Genomic DNA, 24,320 nt, shown 5'->3' with positions numbered 1-24,320 from the left:
AATAATATCCTCTGTAACAACAGTCTTGTTGATTAATTCTTCAAACAGGCCTCTGAGGTTGGGTATATCCAACCTCAACACTTAAACTACAATATGGATATACCCAACCTCAGAGGCCTGTTTGAAGAATTATTTAGATGCTATGGCCATCCAATTGTGCGGTGCATCAGAGAATTCCAGAGGCATAGTGTTAGGGAGGCTAAACATGAGCAACATTTGAGGTTTGCCCATCGATGTAAGACACACAATCTCATACCTCGAGGCTTTCAAACAAAGCTACCTTTTGAAGATGAACGACTATTTAACGTTTCCAAGTGGTATCAAAAGAAGATCTTAAATATATGGATTGAGAAATGACATAGGAATTTATACCACATTAGGAGAGACAAAAGACAGTGCTTTACTAAACAAGATGACTCCGGTGCACTTGTCAGAAGTGATTAGTGTGGTGGCAACTAAAACAAAACAAATCTCTGACATCTATAGACGAAGACAAATGGGGAAGTTTGACAGACTTAGAGAACAAACCAGGTTTAGAGGCAATAGTGATAGTACTGCCAAGGATTTTATAGTGAATATGAGCAGTAAACAACTAACTAAAGATCAATTGGAGGTTCTAAATTTAGGACCAAAATTTTCCATGATTCCGTCCAGAGTACCCGTTGCAGAAATAGCAATGGGCGTGGAAAGAGCTATAAATAAACTTCCCGAAGATATGGCTAATGAAATTCGAGTTAAAACAGCAGCCATCCTCAGTCAAGCTAAAAACGCCCCCTCTAATCTCAATGTGAAGCAAAAATTAGCGCTAAAAAGTCTCAAGCAAGGTGATAGCATTGTGGTCTTACCCGCGGACAAAGGTAGGGCAACGGTGGTTCTTGATAAGGAAGCATATCTAAATAAGGCGTTGGATTTATTGAATGATCATACAACCTATAAGGTTATTTAGAAAAGTCCACTGCTTAGCTTGGAACGACAAGTGAATAGAATGGTACAGAGTTGGCTTAAGTCTAGCAAAATTTCCAAAGAACAATATTGGCTTGCCCAAAATTCATAAAATGGGTGTACCACTTAGACCCATAGTCTTATTTATAGGCAGTCTCACATATGCACTATCTGGTTTCTTAGCCAAATTATTATCTCCATTAGTAGGACTTTCTGAATTTAGTATTAAGGACAGCAAAGACTTTGTGCATTTTATTAGAAGCCAACGCATAGAAGAGAATGAAATTATGATATCTTTCGACGTCAAATCTCTATTTACGTGTATTCCGATTGACCATGGAGTGCGGTGTGCACACATGGCCTTACGGAGAGATCCTACTCTAAACACTAGAACACAATTAAATTTAGAAGATATTGAGAAAGGTATAGAATTATGCCTCTCAAGCACCACTATGGTGTTTGATAATACTATGTATAAACAGGTTAACGGTACAGCCATGGGCTCCCCCATTAGCGCAATTATAGCTAATTTAGCTATGGAGGAGCTCGAGGCTAGAATATTTAATGTTAGTGTTCTCCCTATGCGCCCCTGGAAAAGATACGTAGATGATACGTTTTCAATTATTCGAAAGGGGAGTGAAGATCAGGTGTTGAATATTTTAAATGGCTTCTCCCCATTCATACAATTTACCTCGGAGGCAGAAGAAGGAGGAGTTTTGCCGTTCCTAGATGTGTTGGTCTGTAGGGAAGACCAACACGTCTATAGGAAATCGATGTGTAAAGGTCAATATTCGCACTACAATTCAGCTCAGGCCAACCATCATAGGAACAGTGTGGTTAGAACATTAGTTGACAGGGCAAAATCACACTGTAGTACCTCCGAGGATAGGAAGGTAGAGTATGAACGCGTCACGACGGATCTTACAAAATGTGGCTACCCCCAGAGGATTATAGAAAAATATATTAAAGGAAATCAGAGGAGAGGCGAATCTTTTACACCAGTATCCACTGCATATATTCCCTACTATCCGGGTCTAACCGATCATATAGCTAGAATACTAAGAAATTATCAGACGCGTTGTGTGCAGCTTCCGGGGCGGAGGCTGCACACAATCGTGTCACAAGTAAAGGACCCCATTCAAAAAGAAAATGCAAGTGGAGTCGTATATAGTATTAGATGCCCGGATTGTGGGGAGTGTTATGTAGGGGAAACAAAACGCCGTCTGGGGGAGCACACTAAGGCAATAAGAAGCGCGGACTATGGTAAGTCCGCCGTGGCCGAGCATTTTTGGGAGAAGCAGCACCAGATCTCCCCGGATGAGGCTATCATCACCGATCAGGCGAATAAGTTCTGGGACCGCAAGTGGCTTGAGAGTTTGCGGATCTGTTCCACAGTGAACATTAATAGAGATACAGGAATGCGGATCCATCCCCTCTTTGAGGCTACTATCCTCAGAAGGGATGAACAATTCCACATGACCCACTCTCGAGCCACTTCCGATTCCATAACACAGGAGAACGGAACACGTGGGAATGAAACACGTGATGAGTACCGTGAACCTGCTGGTATTTAAAGACGCACCACAGAACAAAGAAAATACCGCTGAAGAAGAAGGCAGGAGCCTTCGAAAGCTTTGGTTTTATCGCTTTTATTTAGTATATTTTAATGTATTTTATTGTTCTTAACCCAGTATATTTTAATGTATATTTTATATGTATATTTCATATATTTTAATTGTAAAGTTAAATATTATTTATTGTAAATACAGGCAAATATTATTTATTATAAATACATAGTTATCAAGATTCCAGTTTTCGTTTTCTTTGTGTTTTATTTCTACATAAGGTTGGTGAAAAACACTTAAACTACAATATGGATATACCCAACCTCAGAGGCCTGTTTGAAGAAGAATGTATGAAAATGATCAAACATTAACAAGTATCGCGTGGAATTCAGACTTGTCAATAATAATATAATAGCAATATGTTATTAGTTTCCCGAGTTACGTAAAACTCAACGAAGTAAGAAGTCCTGGAACGTATCTCTTACGTATGTCGGGGACTTCTGTATTTTTGGATTAACTGGGAAATCGATTATCCAGGATTTGTTTTTTTACCATCTACCCCGGAAAATCGAGAGTCTACTGTATTTGAATGTCTTTGTCTTTCGTGATCAGTGCAACCACCCTAAACCAAGAAACAATTCTGGTCACCCATCATTCCCTCAATTACATTTCCTTGGTGCCTCTTTTTTAATTGACTCTGTATCCTGGTGAAATCTCTCCCTATGCTCTTCATTAGTTTCCCAGATTCAGTCTGAAAAAAATCCAGGTGAAAATGCAAATAATGATGTTTGACTGACATTCTGAATCCATTTTTCTGTAATTGTCATTCAACTCAACTAGTTCTCTGTAATTTTCACTCTTAATGTTATTACCAAGAAAGCCATTTACTGCAAGGGCTATCGGGCATTTCACTCAGCATCAGTTATTTTGTCTTCCAAGTCTTATGAGGTGAATATCTGCTTAGCTTCACTTTTGCATCAGAGAATATGGAAACGTAAATCGTCTTATGCTTGAAGGTACCAACTTGTGATGTTTTGACAAGTTGTTTGACACATCCCAGCTACATATGGAGTGGTGGTGGTGGCAAGATTCTTTCTCTGAACCAATGGATTGTTTACCACACCATATGTGCTAGGCTACAACTCAGTTCTGGACACCATTCTCTGTTGGGATGCCATCATGTAGATAATTGATGATGACCATTCTCCCCTATAAAGGTAAAGGTAAACTGCAGCCATTATCAATCCACTGCAGGATGGAAGCCACCTCAACGATTCATGTTGAGGGAAATGGACCATATTTAGCAGTCGGGGGTTTGAACCCCGGTCTACTCGAAGAATGTGTGTGTGTGTGTGCGCGCTACTGCACTCCCGCTCCATAGTACTGATCTACTACCCTGCTGTCCCTTAAAAGTGGAGAGTCCATATTTAAGGGAACTTACTGAAACTATCTTGCAAATTCGAGAAACCTTGCCATGCACAAATAGCTTCAAGTTCTCAAATATCCACTACCAATTCCTTAAATGCTGATCTCCAAGTAATTCTCCAGTGGGACAAAGATAACTTAGTTCATTTCAATCCTTCTAAAACTCAGTCCTGTCTTTTATCTCACAAAATTTCTGCTTCTATGCTTATCTTTGATGACACTAATTTCTAGGCAAGATCGTATATCTGTTGGGATTACCCTGGTTTCTAATCTCTCTTGGCATAAGCACATTACAAATATTTCTTCCTCTACATCTAAAAATCGGGGTTTTTTCTTTTGCTTCTCAGAGTTGCTTTTCTTTCAAGCAGCTATTCACTCTGTACAAATTGCAAATCTGCCTTACTGTGGAATATTGTTCCCACATCTGGGACAGTGCCCCAAAACCCCTCTATTCTGAAGAAGGCAGTTAGGTTAATTAATAACTCATCTCTGAGTCTCTCCACTCTCTGTCTCATAGACATTCTGTTTCTGCCACATGCCTTTTCTATAGATACTTCCATGGGTACGCTTCTTTTGAAGCGACTTCTATTATTCCTGCTCTCTCTTCCAAAGCAATCCAAACATGTGCTGCAACCAGTCATCATCATTTTGCTGCCCAACTTCAAACTCACAGAACCAAGTTTTCTTGTTCCTCATTTATTCATTCAATTTCCAATTTCTGGAATAACCTCCCTTCATATGTATTTGCTGAAAATTACAATCTACAGAAATTCAATTCTAATGTCAACAAGTATCTTCTTTCATCATCTCAACCTTCAGCCCATGCATGGTACTAAGTACCATAGGTTTTAATAAATTACTAAGATTTCTTTTTGATCAGCATCATCCTTCTTGTATCTGTCTTCAGGAAACAAACCCTACTATAAAAGTAAACATCACAGTAAATAATTATTATATCATATGTAGAAAAGATTGAACCACCACCTCAAATAATACTCATCAAGGAGTAGCCATTCTGATCGATTCTAGACCATCCAAGTATATTCCTCTACACCTTTGGAGGCTGTAATGGTATGCGTCATGATTTACATAATGTTTCTGTTACACAATTATTCTCATATCTTCCTCCAAACAATCACATTACATATGAATACCTTGAAAATACTCGTCACTCTTATACCCACCACCTTCTACATCACGAGGAACATTAATGGACACCATTCTCTGTTGGGATGCCATCATGTAGATAATTGATGATGAATGATCAAACACCTACTAGACAAATAAACCTCACTCTGCTCAGTTTTGATGCTAATATGTATATACATTTTCCACAAAAACTAACTCAGCAACAGATCTATCTGTATGTTTGCTAGTTATATATCTGCTTTGTGATTGGACTGGTACTGATGATCCATTTAATATCAATCATTTTCCTGTAATCTGTAAATAGTTTACAGGAAAAGTGATTGTAGTAAATAGCTTACTAATTACATCCCACTACTTGAAACTAAAATTATGCAAATCTTATTATACTGGAGGAACATATTGTATCATCAACCTATAGACATTGCTCTTACATACATTACAAATCTGCGCCTCCGTAGTCAGGTGGGCTGGTTGGTTGGTTGGTTTTTGGGTTTTATTGGCGCATTCGCAACTAAGGCTATAATGCGCCACCAGGTGGGCAGGAGCAGCAGTGCGTAGCACATGATTCTTGATTAGACCGGGGTTTGAGCCCATGACCACTAAATATGGAGGATGCGGAAAGGTCAGGGAATGACCACAGCATATCCCCGGAGCAATATGGCCTTAGTTGCTAATGCTCCTAAAAAAACCAAATAATAACATAACAACATTACAAATCAGGTTGTGATGGCAGCCAAACTGCAATTCCACCATTTGCTTTTAGACATTATAGACCTGCTCTTTATTGTGTAAAAATGAACAGCAAAACTAAAAAAGTGAAAGTGAAGCATAAGGCCTGAAATCTGTTTTGCAAATATCCTGCCCACTGACAATGTTATTGGTTATGATAAAGCTAAAGCAAAAGCCTAATACATTCAACATGAGCAAATGTTTTGCTTCTACCATCAATAAAAATCATCATCATCATCAGCCATTTTCAATCCACTGCAGGATGAAGTCCTCTCCAGCAGCTTTCCAGTTCCTTCTGTTTTGTGCAATGGCCATCTATTTACTACCCACAAACTCATGAATTTCATCTGTCCATCTCCGTCGTTGTCTTCTAGGTTTCTCTTCTAGCTCCTCTTGGGTATCATTCTGTTATTCCCTTAATCCACCTATCATCATGTCTTCGAGATATGTGTCCTGCCCAAGACCATTTTAGTTCTTTAGTTTTGATAAAACTAAAGAACTAAAATTTTCAATAAAAATACAGATACCCAATTAATTTGGAATACTATCAGACAACAACAAATTCCTTACCATACTCCAATAATACAGTGTACAGACAGGACATAATTCACACAGTCATCAGCTACTTCTGTGTATCTACAAAGTTTGCAAAGGTCATGTTCAAAAATTGTAAACTTAAGTTTTCTGCCACTTGACACCTTTCATACTATCAATCTTACACAAATTACAAATTGTTTGGACCAAATTGAAAAAAGAGCTGTAGCCCCAGACAGAACACATTATCAAATGTATTCTGTCTGGGGAAGAAGTATGTATTCTACATACTTCTACTACTGTATAACAGAATCTACACACAAAACTCCTACTACTCAATTATCTAGTGCCATGCCATTGCCTTTGGTTTCTCTAAGCCAAACCATACAAATCCAATTCACTGTTGCCCAATTATCCTTACAAGCTGTGTAGGCAAAACACATGTAAAAATGGTTAGGGAAATGCTGTCTTGGTTTCTTGACACTGTATATTTATTAAACATCCATCAGTATGGTTTTTGGAATGCCAGATCAACTGCACACCTCTTAATAAAAGTGGAAGCAAATACTGTATTTGCAATGCTTTCCTTCATGATAAACTCTGCTAATGATACGCTTCAACATAGAGAAGTCATTTGATATGACTTGGAGGTATGGGATTCTTAAAGATGATCCAAGAAGAAAAAACATGATTGAAAAAAAAAAAAAAAAAAAAAGAAGTGATTGAAACCCAACAAGTCTGAATGCTTCATCATACAAAGTCCCATATGTCAACTATGAATCTATCCTAAAACAGGCATATAAACAGCAGTGATTATGCTCTTGACAGAACCCTATGAATAATAAACTGTTCCAATAAAACCTGATCTTCAGCCATGGAAATTAAGTCATGAAACAAAGACACGAGGAACTTTTATATTTATGCAATATTTAATATTTATATAGTTTTAATTTTTAATATAGTTGTAATTATTATTTTTTTTAAATTTGAAGTTTATTGTAATTCACTTGGAGTAATCTCTTGGTCATTACTCAGAGGCTGAGTATATCTACTATTGATAACTAACCTGTTAGTTCATGAATTGTAAGCACATTAATGTATTTAATCTAATAACTCAGTGTTTTCCTATAAATAATATCATTTCAGCTAGCAAATGAAGCTTTTAAAGTAGCTCAGTCCATTGATCCTACTTATCCACTTTGTTGGATTGGACAAGCCCTCATTGCTGAAAGTATTGATTGCCATGAAGAGACAGTGGATTTATTTAGACATGCAGCTTCTCTCAGTATCCATGTAATTAGAGATTTCTTTACTGGCTTATCTATGTTATGTATTATAGTATATATTTTAATAATATACTTAATGATAAACTAAATGTATGGTCTATTCAATCTTACTTTAATTCTGAAATATTAAGAAATATAATTTTAAGGGCACAAAAGGTGATATAGTTGTACACGTTAGCACTAATGATATTAAGAGTAGGAGACCGGTGGAATTACTTAACAAGTACAGGTCACTGTTGAAAAAAAGCTGTGAATTAGGGTTGAATTTGAAAGTGTCTGTAATTCTGCCCAGACACAATAGGAGGGAGTATATGATGAGAGCCCTGTCGATCAATTCGGCCCTGGAAAGATTGTGCAAGGCTAAAGGGGTAGAATATTTTTCAGCCTGGTCTGTACTTGTTAACAGGAGAGATTGCTTCTACAGGGATGGGATACACTTAAATAGAAAGGGTGCAAGAATATTTGCTGATGCTATCGAGGCAGTGTTAGGTGGGTCAGAAAACTGCTAGCTTGGGAGGAGACAAAGACCAATAGATTGACAGTAGCCACTGGCAGAGGTGAAAGAGATTCTTGCACTGCTTCTATTAGAATGAGCAGAAGCCTGAAAAACAAGATGCATGATATTTCAGAGACTGCTGGGAGCCATTGCGGTACAAGTAAACACATGGGTTGTGTTAGGGTAGCTAAGAATAGAAACAGGTGCAGGTATACTTGCGTGTACACCAATGCTAGGAGTTTAGTAAATAAATTTGATGAATTTGAGGTATTGCTCAAAACATCAAAGGCAGATATTGTTGGGATATCAGAGACGTGGTGTCACACAGATATAAGGGATGCAGAACTGGAATTTGGGGAGTACAATGTGTACAGAAAGGACAGACAGGATAGGAAGGGTGGAGGGGTTATGCTATTAGTTAAGAAACACATAAAATCCAAGGAAGTGAAGCCAGTCGACATCGCTGGACAGTGCAGTGTCAAGTCAGTTTGGTGTGACATAAGCATTGGGAGATCAAAATTGAGAGTAGGACTGTACTATAGGCCTAATGACCCTGATGAGTATTATAAGAAACTGTACAGGGAATTAGAGTGGGCCAGTAAATCAGAGAGTCTTATAATGGGGAATTTTAATTTCCCAGATATTGACTGGAATTTGTGGTTTGGTCACTCACACACTAGCAAGGCTTTTGTGGATTTATTGGATGATTGTTTTCTACATCAGCATGTTCGGGAGGCAACTAGAGGGAGTAATACTCTTGATCTGATTATCAGTAGTGATTCTTCATGCATTAAGAATCTTCAGATAAAGGAACCACTAGGTGGCAGTGACCACAGTGTGCTGAAGTGGGATTTACTCAAAGAGGTAACTACCATCAGGGGTAAAGGAAAGGGTTTTTGCTTTCGTAAACACGACTACAATGGTCTGAGACAGTATTTAAATTCTATACAGTGGGACCAACTGATCGTGTTACCAACAGCAAATTCAAAATGGGAAGCATTCAAAGAACTTATCTTGGAAGCTACTAGGCTTTACATATCAACTAAGAAATATTGTTCAAGGTTTAGGCCTAAATGGATGTTAGATGAACTAATAAGACATGTGGCATAGAAGAAATATGCATGGGATACATATAAATTAATAGGTGACACAGAAGCCTATGGTAGATATAGCCTGGTCTCTATTCAAGTCACAAGGAGGTGAGGCAGGCAAAGGCAGATTACAAGAAATCCGTGGCAAAGGATGCAAAGAAAAACAGAAAAGAGTTCTTTACCTATGTAAACAGAAGGAAGAGGATAAATCAGATTGGTACACTGGATATTGATGGTTCAACAGTTGATGATCCTGCTCAGGTGGCTAACAAACTAAATGAGTATTTGGCATCTACATTCACACATGAGGAGTTATTCAGGAAGGGGAATGCCAGAGGTGAATTAAACTCTGGCAGTGAGCTAGATGATTTTGTAATAACTGAGAGGAAAGTGGAGGAGAAATTGTTGAGGATAAACATAAAAAAGGCACCCGAGGTGGATGGGATCTATCCAGTTATATTAAAGGAGGCAGCAAAGGAAGTAAGCAAACCCTTAGCCATAATTATGAGAGCTTCTTTGGACTCAGGGGATGTACCCATAGACTGGAGATGTGCAAATGTGACCCCCAATTCACAAAGGAAGATCAAAGGCTGACACAAGTAAGTATAGACCTGTGAGTTTAATTTCTGTTCCAGGAAAATTAATGGAGGCACTGGTTAAAGAAGCACTGCAGGATCATCTAGACAAGACTTCTGTTATAGCTCAGATTCAGCATGGTTTTGTTAAGGGAAAGTCTTGCCTGACCAATTTGATTGGAACTATGGTGCAGTCACAAAAGAACTGGATGCAAGGAATAACTTTGATATTATATATATTTGGATCTTAGAAAGGCCTTTGATACTGTTGTACTTGGAAGACTGCTGCACAACTTGGAGCAGTGTGGCATTGGAGGCAAATTTCTGCTATGGATAAAGGGGTGGTTGAGGGGGAGAAGACAGAGAGTGGTAATCAATGGACACTGCTCATCGTGGACTAATGTTATTAGTGGAGTCCTTCAGGGTGCAGTGTTGAGTCCATTGTTGTTTTCTGTATTTATAAATGATATTGATGAGGTATATCAAGTTTGCAGATGATACAAAGATGCTTAATGTCCAAGTTTGCAGATGATACAAAGGTTGTTAAGGACACTACTGATGCTATACTGCTGCAACAGGATCTAGAAAGGTTGAGCAGATGGACTGAGAGGTGGCAAATGAAGTTTAACATTGACAAATGTAAAGTACTACATATGGGAAACAGTAACCCCAGAGCAATGTATCATCTCTCCACTGACAGTGGTAGAGAATGAAAAAGACCTGGGGGTAATTGTGCAGGCAGATATGAAGTTTTCTGAGCAGTGCAGATGGGCTGCAAGAGTAGCTCATGGTGTCTTGTCAACAATATTCAGGAATTTTTCTAGCAGGGATAAGGAGGTGATTATTCCCTTGTATAAGGCAATGGTCAGGCCACACCTTGAGTACTGTATACAGGTCTGGAGGCCTCATTTCAAGAAGGATATAGAGCTGCTGGAACGAGCACAGAGAAGGGCAACAAGATTAGTGAATGGAACAAAGGGTTGCTCTTAAAAAGAAAGGCTAAGTTTTGCAAATTACAGTGTCTGGAGACTAGGCACCGGCGAGGTGATCTGATAGAGGTGTATACAGCCTTGAATGGTTTGAACATGCTCAATGCCGATGGGATTCTTCCTCTTGTCAGAATAATCACCTGAGAGGGCATAAATTCAAATTGAGGAAAGACAGATGTAGGATAGATGTGCGGAGATTTGCCTTTAGCAGCGGGTGGTTGGTTGGGGGAACAGACTTCCATCCCTTGTTGTGGAAGTTGATAGCCTAAATAAATTTAAGGCTCAGCTGGACAGGTATTTCGAACGAACGAAGGGGTGAAATGAGAGTCGGTTTTTTTTTTTTTTTTTTTTGGCTGATGCTGCATAAGCTTGCTTTCTTGTATTATATGCCTCTACTAATGCTAATAAATAAATACACTTGATAACCAATGTTCTCATTGGTTAATTGTTAAGGTATTACTTTCTTTTTAGTAATGAGGGATTAATGAGGGGCAACTGAATGGTCAGGAGCGTGAGTGCCATAGCACGTGCTCTTTGAGTGGACTGGGGTTCAAACTCCTGACTGCTTGATATTTATTGTGAACTCCACTGACCTGGTGGTTGTGCCGGAGTATAAACAAGAACATTAATCAGCAATGTTATGATATGTTTCTTCCAGGATTACCGTAAGGTGAACAGACTGTAGATACCAAATATTCCAACATATAAGTCATCTTCCATTTTTTGCTCTCAAAATTGGTGTTTAATTATGTATTCATCATATGAGTTTCCCTCCTTTTTTTAAGTAATCTTTTGCACTTTGAATAGTGTTGTTTTACAGTAAAATCTGCATATTAACCCATTAGCACCAGGTGTACTCATATGGGAAAGCTAATTCAAAATGTTATTATTTTGAAACTGTGGCAATTCCATGAAATATTTTTCTATATTGTTTATCTATAAATATCAGGAAATTATTCATATACCGCCATCAGCACCAGATGTCCTCGGTACCTGTATTTTTCTAGTGACTCACGGAAGTTATCAACAAATTTTTTTTTAATGCAGAGTGTTGTTTAATTGTCTTTGTTTTTTAATCAAATTTAGAGACACAGTATATGCTGTAACTATGAACGAAATTTCAATCATTACATTTTTTCTAGTTATTTTTATTGTTTATATCATACCATCCTCAAACGGGGACATTAGGCCTTACTGTATATAAGTTTTATTTTTGTTTATAGTGAATCATAAACTGGGCGATGATGGAACTGAAGATTTTTTACGGCATGTAGAAATACACCCGACTTGAGGAAGCTATCGAAGACATTGCAAATGAAGAAACTAATGATAATGAGTTTTTTGAAATTTGCATATTACCTCTAAAAATTTGGACAAGTTGGCAGATTGTGAAGAGTTTGATGAAGATGTTTTACAAGATCTTAATTCATTTCCAAAAGAAATTCCTGGTTCTATGGAAATTTCATTTGAAAATACCAATGAAGATGTTTTTTCCCCAGAAGAAGATGATGTTCCAGAAGATAAAAGTGGTAATGATTCAATGGTATATCTTGATTTCGAAAAAGCAAAATGGCTGAAGATACATCCGGAATATGCACCTTTCGGAACAAATGAACACTGCTTTACAAGTGAGTTAGGCGCCTCTGTAGCCAGTTGGGAAGGAGCAGCAGTGCGTGGCACACGCTTCTTGATTAGACCGGGGTTCGAGCCCATCACCACCAAATACGGAGGATGCAGAAAGGTCAGGGAATGACCACCGCATATTCCCAGAGCAATATGGCCTTAGTTGCTAATGCTCCTAAAAACCAAATAACAACAATAACAACAACAAGTGAGTTAGATGGTGTGAAAAGTTACTTAAAAGCTTTGTCCCCACCCAAAATATTCAAAAACATTTTAGTGATGAAATTGTAGACTATATATGCGAACAATAATATACACTCAACAAAAAAACAATCGTGAATTTACTATTGCCAACAAAGAAATGCAAAGTTTTATTGCAGTATTGCTTTTGACAGGATATCTCATCATTCCTCAAGAAAGTATTGGTCATTGGATGAGGACTTCGGTGCCTTGTGCATTTATAATCCATGTCAAGAGATTGATATGTAGAAATAAAGCGATTTGTACATCTGGCCAATAATGATGAAATTGGAAATTGTCAAGATCGAATGTACAAAGTTAGGCCAATAATGAATATGCTCATAAAACAATTTTGCCAGTGGGGTTTTTTTCACAAGGATCTGTCAATAGACAAGTCAAAGGTTTAAGTATTTTGGACATAATGCAGCCAAACAATTTATCAAGGGGAAACCAGTGAGGTTCAGTTACAAAATTTGGATGGAAGTAGTAGTTCTGGGTATTGCTACTCTTTTGGAAGCGTCTATTGCAGAAAACCAACTAAAGAAACCAAAAATGTGAATAGTATACCTGTAGGTGCAAGAGTGGTTATTGTTTTATTGGAACATGTGCCGGATCCATGAAACCATGTAGTTTTCTTCGACAATTATTTTACAACATTGATGATATTTTTGAAAAAGAAGAAAAGAAGAGCTACAGGAACTGTGAGGGACAATCGAGTTCAACACTGTCCTATTATATCGTCTAAAGAAATTAAAAAAAAAATGGAAAGAGATACTTATAACTATAGGTTTGATGTCATAAACGGCATATTATGTATAAAATGGAAAGAATACAGTATATGTTATTTTTTTACACATTATGATTCTGTTGAACCTTTACAATACGTAAAATGTTGGTCAAAAACTGAAAAGGCTAAGGTCAATATAGAACAATCTGCATCATTTGCATCATACAGTAATGGAATGGGTGGCATAGATACCTATGACCAATGTATATCTTTGTACAGGATAGCGATAAGAAGCAAGTAACGGTGGCGGGTCCTGTTTACACACATGTTAGATATGACCATCACTGATTCGTAGAACTTGCACCAAATGACAGCAGAGATAAAAATGAATCAATTAGATTTTCGTCGAAACATCATACAAAGTTATTGGAAAGATACTGTATCGATAAGAAGCAAAAACCCAGGAGTTTCATGAAAATTAGTGAACCTTCCAGAAAAACTCGATAGACCATTAAAATGTGTTTGTCATATGAAAGCTAGGTGGTCATGTAAGCATTGTCAGAAAATAATGTGCATTGAAAAAAGGTTCTTCGAAATATACCACTTATCTGCTTAACGTCCCCATTTGAGGACGCCTGTTTTTCTAAAAAAAAAAAGAAAGAAATTTTCTTTGAAATTTTGCTATCGTTTGTTTCCTTGACTTATAATCTCACCATAATATTGAATGAAATGGGTTTTGATAGGTAGTTTTTTCATAGGCATTAATGGGTTAAGAACTAAAGTTTACTTATTTAATTCAATTATTTTTACTCTTTCTCATAAAAGTTTACATTTTGACGTTTTAATTGTACTTCACAGTAAATTGTAATTACCTGGCTTAGGAGGGGTGGTTATAGACCCCTCTAAATAAATGACAACATTTCATTGCTGTAATTGATGTGTGTACACTAGCCATTTCTTGTTGCCTGATTAGTACTGTACTGAAAATTGATTTATTTGTAAACTGCCTCAACGTGCTATAAAAAATTGTCAATCTTGAAAGTTTACTTTTTGAGATCGTTAGTTTTTCAGACATGTAAGTATACAAGATTTGTTGTGCACTTGCCACTCCATGATCTTTTTGAGGTGATATAGTGAGTCTGGTGATTCTTCTCCAATTGAAATTATTTCTAAATCTTGTTTTGTGATCACCTTTATTACTTGCATGATTTTTTGTGGTTCTCTGAAATATCATGAAATTATTATTAGCCATATGGTGCAAGGAAGCCTAAGGCTTGTGCTGCACCAGCCAAAAAAAAAAAAAAATTCCCGAGTTACCCTGAGAGAGAGAGAGAGAGAGAGAGAGAGAGAGAGAAAGATTGACAGAAATAGAAAGGAATCAACAAGAAAGAGAAGAATGATGATATCCAGCTCCTGACCCTGGGTGTGCCAAGCCCATACCAGATCTGAGCCCCTGGAATATCTGCTCAGAACAAGAAGAAATCTCAGAGAGCTAGATATCTAGAATATACAGAGAGAGAAGAACCATAGCCAGTTTCCTCCTGCCAAAAAATTGTCACATGTTCAGGCTGATAGTAGCACATCTTGAATATCAAGAGCAAGTTGATTATGTTTTTGACCTCGTTGGGTCATGCCTTAAAATTTAATTTCAGTGAGCCAATAAGCAGGGTCTCTGTTTCTGTTATGATGTATACAACAGAAACAGAGACCCTGCTTATTGTTGTGGCTCCTATGGTTTTGGCTGCCGACCCTATGAAGAAGTAATTAAAGCTTTAGGACCCACTACTTTAGGTAACATTGTTATCTTCATTATTATTTCTATTTTTACGTTAATCAATTTATTTCAGGTTATCTCCTTCACCTTGTAGGCCTTCTCAATTTTTCCATGGTAATTACAATTGACAGGTCAACATCCCTTCCCTAAACACTGAATATAAACATTTGTCTATATTTCATTATGGTTGCCAGGTTTCTCTACTGTAACTAGTAGTACCCGGATCCATAACGCACAGTTTAATATTTTTGATTTAATACTTTGTTTGCTTACTTTGTCATTCGGTAACTTAATTATTTTTATTAATATTATATATATATATAGATAGATATACAGTCAGTCCTCGTATAGCACGATAGTTGTGTTCCTAGAAACCCTCGTGCAATGCAAAATCGTGCAATATAAACAACAGGCCCTATGGGAAAAATAGGGTTAGGTGCCGACCACCCAAGATTGAACACACATTTGTAACCAAAACATTACCAAACACAATAAATAATCGTAATAAAATACTTACGTATTTTATTATGATTATTTATTATTATACGTAATAAAATATGTAATACGTAAGCATTTTAATTACTTAAGTATTTTAAGTAATACGTAAGTATTTTATTACGTAATAAAATATTGCTAATGTTTTTGCTTCTATCGTAAACAAACTTGTTTTTGTTCGATTTTCTATCCAAACAGATGACAGCCGTTCGTTCCATCTCTTCCAATTCTTCGTGTCTTAATCTAGTGGATTTTAATTACACTTTGAGTTGTTCCTGCTATGAAAGTTGTTTTTATTTTCTCTGCATTCTTTGTAATTCTTGGCGTTGCCTCATTTAGGCCTGTAGCACGTGCAATATCACATGGTCTTTCATTTCGCTCAAAACGTTTCAAATTTCATATTTTTTCTCTATCAACAGAGGCGGACTGGCCATAAGCTTTACCGGGGGAAACCCCGGTGGGCCGGAGGCCGGTGTGATTTTGGCCATAAAGCATAGTATGAGACCACTATAAATTTTTGACCCAGTCTGCCTCTGTTTATTGATATTGCTTTTGTTTTTCTCTGTGAATCTGCAGTGTCTTCACCAGGATGCTTCCTTTTCACACCTTTTAAGTATTTCACTCATTTTTAGGGAATAAAGCACAATTACAAAACGAGGTAAAGTAAAATTAGTACAGAAAAATACTAATAAAATGCAAATAAAATAAAAATAAAATGAAAATGGTATAGCTGTCATCAGAAATAGTGGAAAACATTTTTAGTAAATGGTCTAATATAGGTAATGCAAAAATGCTTAATCTGATGCCAGCCCAAAATAAATATTGATACATAATCAGGTGTTTCATCAGGTGACTACACTTTACCATGTATCAGGAAATGTGTTTCTATACACATCCATAGTAGTAGAAGAAAAGTGAAAGGCCAAAAAGGAACGAAATTAAATTAGCACTTTCTAATACAGTATGGACAAGGTAGTCCCAACGCAGTGTAATTTATTTAGGTAAAAATAAGTATCGAATTGGGATAAAAATGGTTAATATCAATATGTTTAATTAATGGATAACAGAGCAGCAATGGCTCAATAAGTTCTACATTATAAGTAAATTAGTTTAAAAATGGAGGAATTACTTCTACGGTGTCTTGAAGAGAAACTTCGGTGCTGATACTCTCCGTAGTTGGATAACTATACAAATTGATTAATTGTATTCCACTTTCTCGTAGACAAGATCAGTGATCCAATGTACCATGGAATCGGGAACCCATGGATCCCAAGCTCGACCCCAAAATACATCGAACCACCACCCCAATCTTGAGCGAGAGAATACAAAACGTCAGTATTTTTAAAACAATTTAACTGCAATGGGACCAAATAGATACATAGTGAAGTTATACTTTTACTTTAAAACTAATATTATTAAGACATAAAAACATTAAGAATACTCTGAAATATTAAGATGCTAAGGAATTTTGCTACTTCCCTCAAGCGGATGAGGCTTTTCGACAAGGGTCATGATCAGAGGAAAGTGAAACCGCAGGTATTGCGGGGGGGGGGGATTTATAGCATGGAGATTAGTTGCAATCCTGGCGCATGCATGTGAAGGACCATAAATCTGAGATGGGGTAGGTCGACATACATTGACTGAATTTTAATGTAATTTAATTTCAAGTGTCTCTGAAATTAATATAAATATGTAGAATTTAGTGTAGGATTTAATTTTTTATAGGTAGGAAATCAATGTATTTTAAAAAAATAGATTTAGAAAAACAAATGGTATAAGGGTGTGGTGTATTAGATTGAGGATGGGGAAGGGAAAGAGTAGTATTTTAAATAAATAAAGACGAAAAATAGCAGTAGTAGTAGGAATGAACGTTCCTACTATCCTACTTCTGTTGCTATTTTTTATCTTTATTTATTTAAAATACTCCTTTTTCCCTTCCCCATTCTCAATTTAATACCTCACCATTATACCATTTGCTTGTTCTAAATCTGTTTTTAAAATATATTGATTTCCTATCTATACAAAATTAAATCCTACACTAATTTCTACATATTTATATTAAACATATTGATATTAACCATTTTAATCCCAACTCGATACTTATTTACCTAAATAAATTACATTGTGTTGGGACTGTTTGTTTGTTGTTTGTTATTTGGTTTTTAGGAGCATTAGCAACTAAGGCCATATTGCTCCGGGGATATGCGGTGGTCATTCCCTGACCTTTCCGCATCCTCCGTATTTGGTGGTCACAGGCTTGAGCCCTGGTCTAATTAAGAAGCTTGCGCTACGCACTGTTGCTCCTGCCCACCTGGCTACGGAGGCGACGTGTTGGGACTACCTTTAATTTGTCCATACTGTATTAGAAAGTGCTAATTTTATTTTCATTGCTTTTTTGGCCTTTCACTTTTCTTCTACTACTATGGACAAGTATAGAAACGCAGTTTCTGATACGTCGTCAGGTGTAGTCCCCTGATAAAATACCTGATCATGTATCAGTATTTATTTCAGCTGACATCAGATCAAGCATTTTTGCATTACCTATATTAGACCATTTACTAAAAATGTTTCCCCCTATATCTGATGACAGCTATACCATTTTGATTTTATTTGCATTTTATTAGTATTTTGATGTACTAATTTTACTTGACAGTTCCCCTACTTTATATTGGCTTGGCAATTCAGCCCATAATTTTCTTAATTCATCATAACCTCTAGGATATTAACATTCTTTCACCTTTTACAAATCTACTTCACTTCTTTTTCTACTTTACTCACTCTTATGGTTACTGGCACTTTGTGTAACTTTCACATCCATTTATGCATACTTAATTCAATATATTATACAACTTATATATATTCTTGCATCCTTTAATGCTGCTTTGTGCTTTTAGGTGCAAAGCAGCATGATCATCTTAAAGAAACTCTGAGGAGAGTATGTGAAGCAAGTAAGAAAAAAGGATTGTTTCTGAATGTGTGTAAAATAAAATTATGGTGATTGGTGATAATCTTGATTCCAGTAAGGTGAAGGTTAATGGGCAAGATATTGAAGAAGTTGATGAATTTGATTACTTAGGGTCAAGAATAAATAAAAATAGTGACTACTCAAATGATGTAAAGAGACAACAGGCAATTGCTAAAATGTTGGTCGCTGATATGATAAAATTATGGAGAGATCATGATCTGCCCCTAAAGATGAAACTGAGAATCATTGATTTGTTAATTTTTCCAGTTGCCACTTATGGATGTGAAGGATGGAATCTGAAAAGAGTTGACAGGAAAAAAATTGAGGCATTTGAAATGTGGTGTTACAGGAGAGTAATGCGTATTTCTTACTTGGATCGAAGAACAAATGAGTGGTTATTGAATAAAATTGGCAGGCCTAAAATTCTTCTTCACAGCATCAACAAAAGAAAAATCAAGTGTTTTGGTCATATAGTAAGAGGGGAAAACTTTCTGTTGAAGAATATAATGGAAGGAAAAACCGAGGGGAAGAAGTGCAGAGGAATACCTGCAACTAGGTGGAAGGACCCATCCTTCCACCTAGTTGCAGTTGGACTTCAACTGGGATCAGTAAACTTCTGGGCATGACACTTTGCTATGATGCTCGTATAGCACATGATGGATGCAGTTGGAGGAATTTGTTGGTGGCCACAACAGCTCCTCAGGGAGCTATGTGACTGGAAGAAGAAGAAGAAGAAGTCATACCTGATTTATTAATCTTGCATTCACTGAAACCATTTCATCAACTCTATACCTCTTTTCATATGTAATTCTTTAAACATTACCTTTAAGGGGTTACATTGAATGCCCATTTATATATATATATATATATATATATATACAGGTAACCCTCGTATAACATGGTAGTTTGGTTCCTACAAAATTTTGTGTAATGCGAAACCATGTTATATGGGACTAAGAACCTGTACAAAAAGGGGGTTACATTCCAAAAGCTAACAAAAATATGCCATTTTTTTTTATATATAACTATCAGAAACTTAATTTTTATAGTAGTAATAACTTAATATTTTAACTTTATTTTTATAATAGTAGTAACTTAAATAGTAATAACTGAACAAACGTCTTACCTTTCAAACTGTGATACTTATATGTCAAATAATGTACGTTCATTTAATTTTCTTCCTTTCTTACTGGCAGTCATAACATCTATTCTTCAATCTCTGGACCAAGGCATGTTAGCTGCCATGAATTGACATTATCACAGGCAACTTCTTTTGCACTTGCTACAGTCACAATACAATGCCACACAGTGATTAAAATTATCAATATCAAAGACGTAATCCATACAGTTCCAACAATTAAGTTCCAGGACTAAAACTTCATTGTATGCATGTCAGTGCACATAGGACCATGATGCAACACACTCCGGTAGCTGACTTATGTAACTATGCAAGATGATTTGCATATTAAAGTCATTCAGTAATATTGTTCAAGACATTGCCACTGTGTTAAGCAAACATTAAATTTTGTTTCAAGTTACTGAAAAGTGTGACATGTACTGTACTTACGTAGGTTTCAGCACTGGAATACTGAAACCTACTAATTGGTAAAACAAATTAGCTGGCTTAGCTAGTTGATTGCTGGAACAAACTTCCATCTGTCGTTGTAGAAGTTGATAGCTTAAACAGATTCAAGGCAGAACTGGACAAACATTTGGAGCGAGTGAATGGGTGAAATGAGAAGGGGGGGTTGGCTGATGCTATATAAGCTTGCTTTCTTGCATCATTTGTCCTTGCTAATGCTAAATGTATAGTAAACTTTCTTGCATCTGCTTTTCTAGCTTGCAAGATTTGGAATGGGTCATGAAGATCTGGGAGATGGTGAACACATCCAAAAATGCTTCAATCCTCAGAAACAGTTGAAAGTTGCACATTAAAATCAACTGATCACTGAATAACTCTTCTAATGATGGAGTAACAATTTCAGAAGAACAGAGAGAACAATTCTACAATTTTGACAGATTTGAGAATTGAGAATATCTACACTAAGTTTGTTCTGAACAAAAGTTTGTCAGACTCAAAACATGTGGAAAGTTTATTCAGGTGACAAGTTGTGGTGTTCCAAATGTAGTCCACAAACATGAATACAATATTTGAAATGGCAATGACATGCTCCCTGAAATGCAAAAAAATTTGTTTCAAAAAATAAAAGGGAAGCAGGAAAAAATTAAGGAAAGAAAATTCCAGTAATTTACATTTATAATTTACATGCTGTACATGCATTATACAGCTTGAAAACAATCACCTATGTATTTTCTGCTTAAAAATTATTATTTTTTGTGATACAAGATGCTGTATTTTCTTCAAAACACATTGTTTGCTATCAGTCCTTGTGATTTCTTTCCATTGTGTAGCAATGTCTAAATTGTATTTAACTCTTCCTTGACTGTTCATTTTGGAGGTATGTTCAACATAATAACCATCTTCAGTGGATAGCATTTTGTTAATGATCAGTGCCAAGCAGCACTCCTTCAGGATGATTTGAACGGACTTCAGAGGGGGGACAGAGAGGTGGCAGCTATGTTTCAATGCTGCTAAATGAAGGTCTTACACTTGAGGAATGGTGGCCCCAAATAAATTATATTTATTGTGGGGTTGAATTTAAAATAGTTGAGGAGGAAAGGGATCTGGAAGTTGGAATATGGGCAGGTATGAAGTTTTCTGTAAACTTCATACCTGCCCATATGGCCAGGAAAGCTCATGGTGTTTATCATTTTTGCCAAAGTTTGCAGATGATGCAGTGGTTGGCAAGGTGGTTAAAAATTGGGTCAATGAGCTGAGAAATGGCAGTTTAAATTTAACATTGACAAATGCAAGGTACTGCATATTGGTAGCAGTACTACACTCAGGGTAGTAGAAAATTAAAAAGATACATGAGCATATCTGACCACAAAACGGTTGATTTTGTGGTCAGATATGCTCATGTGGTTTTGTCAATGATATATAGAAACTTTGGTAGCAGGAATAAGGAGGTGATTATCCCTTTGAACAAGTCCTGGCAGCATCTTAAGTATTGTATACAGGTCTGTGGGGGGCTCACTTTAGGTAAGAAGTAGATCTGATGGAATGGTTGCAGAGAAGGGCAACCAGATTGGTGAAGGGAACAAAAGGTCTCTTACCTAGAAAGGCCTCAGTTCTGCAAATTGCAGCTTCTGTGGGGGTGATCTGATTGAGTTGATTAAGGCCTTGAATGGATTGAGTAAGATGAATGTGAATGGCATCCTTCCTCTTGTTGAGACCGCACACATGAGAGAGAGCATAAATTTAAGTTGAGGAAATATAGTTGCAGAATAGATGTGTGGAAGTTACCCAGTGGATGGTTGATTATTCAAACAGGCTTCCATAAGTTGTTGAAATGAATGGTGGTTTGAATAAATTCAAGGAAGAACTAGACAAATTCTTGGAAGGTATGGATGGGGGAAGTGTGTAATAGGTTTTTTTTTTTTTTTTTTTTTTGATTGGTGCTTATATAAGCTTGCTTTCTTGCATCATTTGCTACTACCCCATTGCTACTACTCCTCATCCTCCTCCAATGCTGTGTTCATCTTCAAATGCAAAAAAGAGATGATAATCCCTAGATGCCATGTCTGGGCTGCAGGGTGAGAGATCAAAGATTTCCTAATGAAATTGTATTAACAGCGCTTGAGTGCAAACAGCAGGATGAGGTCTTCCATTATTGTGCATTAAATAAACACCCACAGAGAGTAAACCATGGCTTTTGTTCTGAATGGCTCACCTTAGTTTTCATAGTCTCTGTCTACATGTCTGCATTTATGGTTATTCCTTGCAATGTAAATTCAGCCATAAAACTCCTTTTATATTATATCATAAAATGAGGCATGATTTTTATTGCTCAAATTGTTTGGATTTCTTAATTCCAGGTGAGTCCATATGCACCATAGGAATTGGTGTTTGCCCTCACCCTCAGGTGTAATGGCTAGCCTGGGTCTGTCTAACAAAGAATCATCTACTCTGTGTAATGCTGCAGAAGTATTAATGCGCTTGCCACTCATTTTTCTTTGTGAGTCTTGGTTTATGTTTTTAATATCCATCTTAAATCAATAGTTTAAGATGGATACCAAATTATTATCATATTAAATTATTATTATTAAATTAAATATTATTATGCAACTAGAATACCCATGATGAATTTGTATTTCACCAAAACTGTTTCAGAATATAAGTAAAGATTAATCAACGTAATCACAAAACCTTTCCCTCAGCTCCCTTCACTGCTAGCTGAGGTGTCAGTGGGACAAACTCCAGTAAAAATTCAATTTGATAATTTTATACATGTATAACTATATCATCCTTTTAAAAAAAAGTACAGTTATTGCATAAAAATTATCCGGCCCTTGAAACTGCTACATGCTACACAAAGTTGTCCAGGAGCAAAAACACCAACTTTGTTGAAAATCTGACCCTGCGATTTGTTGATTTCAATGACAAAAGCTATGAAATTGCCTGCTCTTCTCTTCAAAGTAAACAGCAAGTTAGTTTCAATGGGAGCTAAGTCTGTCTTGGGATTTGAAAATCAATTGAAAATTTTTTTAGAAAATTTTATTTTATTTATTATTATTTTATTTTTCTTTTTTTTTTACTACTAAATAAAACCTATTTCAAAAGGAATCATGTCAAAAGCTTGTTTACTCTTTGAGTTATTTGAGTTCGAAGAGTGTTCTTGAGAAGCACAGAGAGACATAAGCAATTGATATACAGATTTGCCGTAAATCATACATTCCATAACTTTGTGAAGCAATAACTTTGAGGTATTGGGGAAACTATTTTGATAATCCGAAATTGTTTACATTCTGTCTTATCAAATTCTTTCAACTGTCTTAATCGAACTATCACAATAATGGATGGTGTTCCATTCCTTTTTACATTGTACACATCATTCCTCCATTCATGGAATGCACGGCAACACTTTGCTACATTCCAGCAATTCATAACATTTTCTCCATAAGTTTCTACTAACTGATGATGTATAGTTTTACGTACATAATCAGTTAGTATTATGTGTATATGTAATCAGTTAGTAAAGACTTGATGTGACATGTGGAACATATTTTGATTGCTTCTGGTCAATACCAATTCTAATTGAAATAACAAGTATTCATTGAGAACATATTTTATGGACTTCTTAGCTCCTCACCCTTGACCAGTTAAGAAGTCCATACTGATGGATCTTCTTCATGAATTTATCAGTTCAGTATATTCTAGCAAAATTCAATCAAATGTGGTTCTAGCCCTACACAAATATTTGTCCTATTATAAAATAAGGTAATTTTGCACAATAATCAAGTAAAGAAAATTTTATTCTTAAAATTTTAATGTTTGTTTTGTTCAGTGAAGTTTCATGAGACATAAGTAATAAATACATTACAATTATGTAAGTAATATATTCACTGCTTTGTATACTTAGACATTTTCTGCTTACATAGTTTTATGGATAATGGAAGCACAAACAGCATTACTATTTTTAAAGTAATTAAACATTTTTAAGTTACTGCCATAATAGAAGTCATGATGGCCTCAATGGCAGGTTGGTCTTTCTGCCAAAGAAAGACAGAAAGGAAACTGTTATTTATCTTTATATTATTTTTTCCCCTTTATTTTTCTTCTAATTTCTGCTGTCCGAGTAAATTAATTGATGG

General features: G+C 36.3%; 1 protein-coding gene across 2 annotated transcripts in view; it reads left to right on the top strand.

The window, feature by feature from the left end:
* The window catches only part of LOC150087035 (tetratricopeptide repeat protein 37), a 702,248-nt gene that overhangs the window by 408,294 nt on the left and 269,634 nt on the right, over window positions 1–24,320 (top strand). For both annotated transcript variants that reach the window (XM_090371768.1, XM_090371767.1), the window contains exon 25: window positions 7,491–7,637. In XM_090371768.1, the coding sequence (XP_090227894.1) occupies window positions 7,491–7,637 (147 nt within the window). The remainder of the gene's footprint in view (window positions 1–7,490; window positions 7,638–24,320) is intronic.

The sequence above is a fragment of the Mastigoproctus giganteus genome, chromosome 4 (assembly GCF_048544385.1).
Source record: "Mastigoproctus giganteus isolate SK-2022 chromosome 4, ASM4854438v1, whole genome shotgun sequence".
Classification (NCBI taxonomy): Eukaryota; Metazoa; Arthropoda; class Arachnida; order Uropygi; family Thelyphonidae; genus Mastigoproctus; species Mastigoproctus giganteus.
The sequence above is the reverse complement of the archived record's forward strand: the minus strand, read 5'-3'. Positions and strand labels throughout refer to the sequence as shown.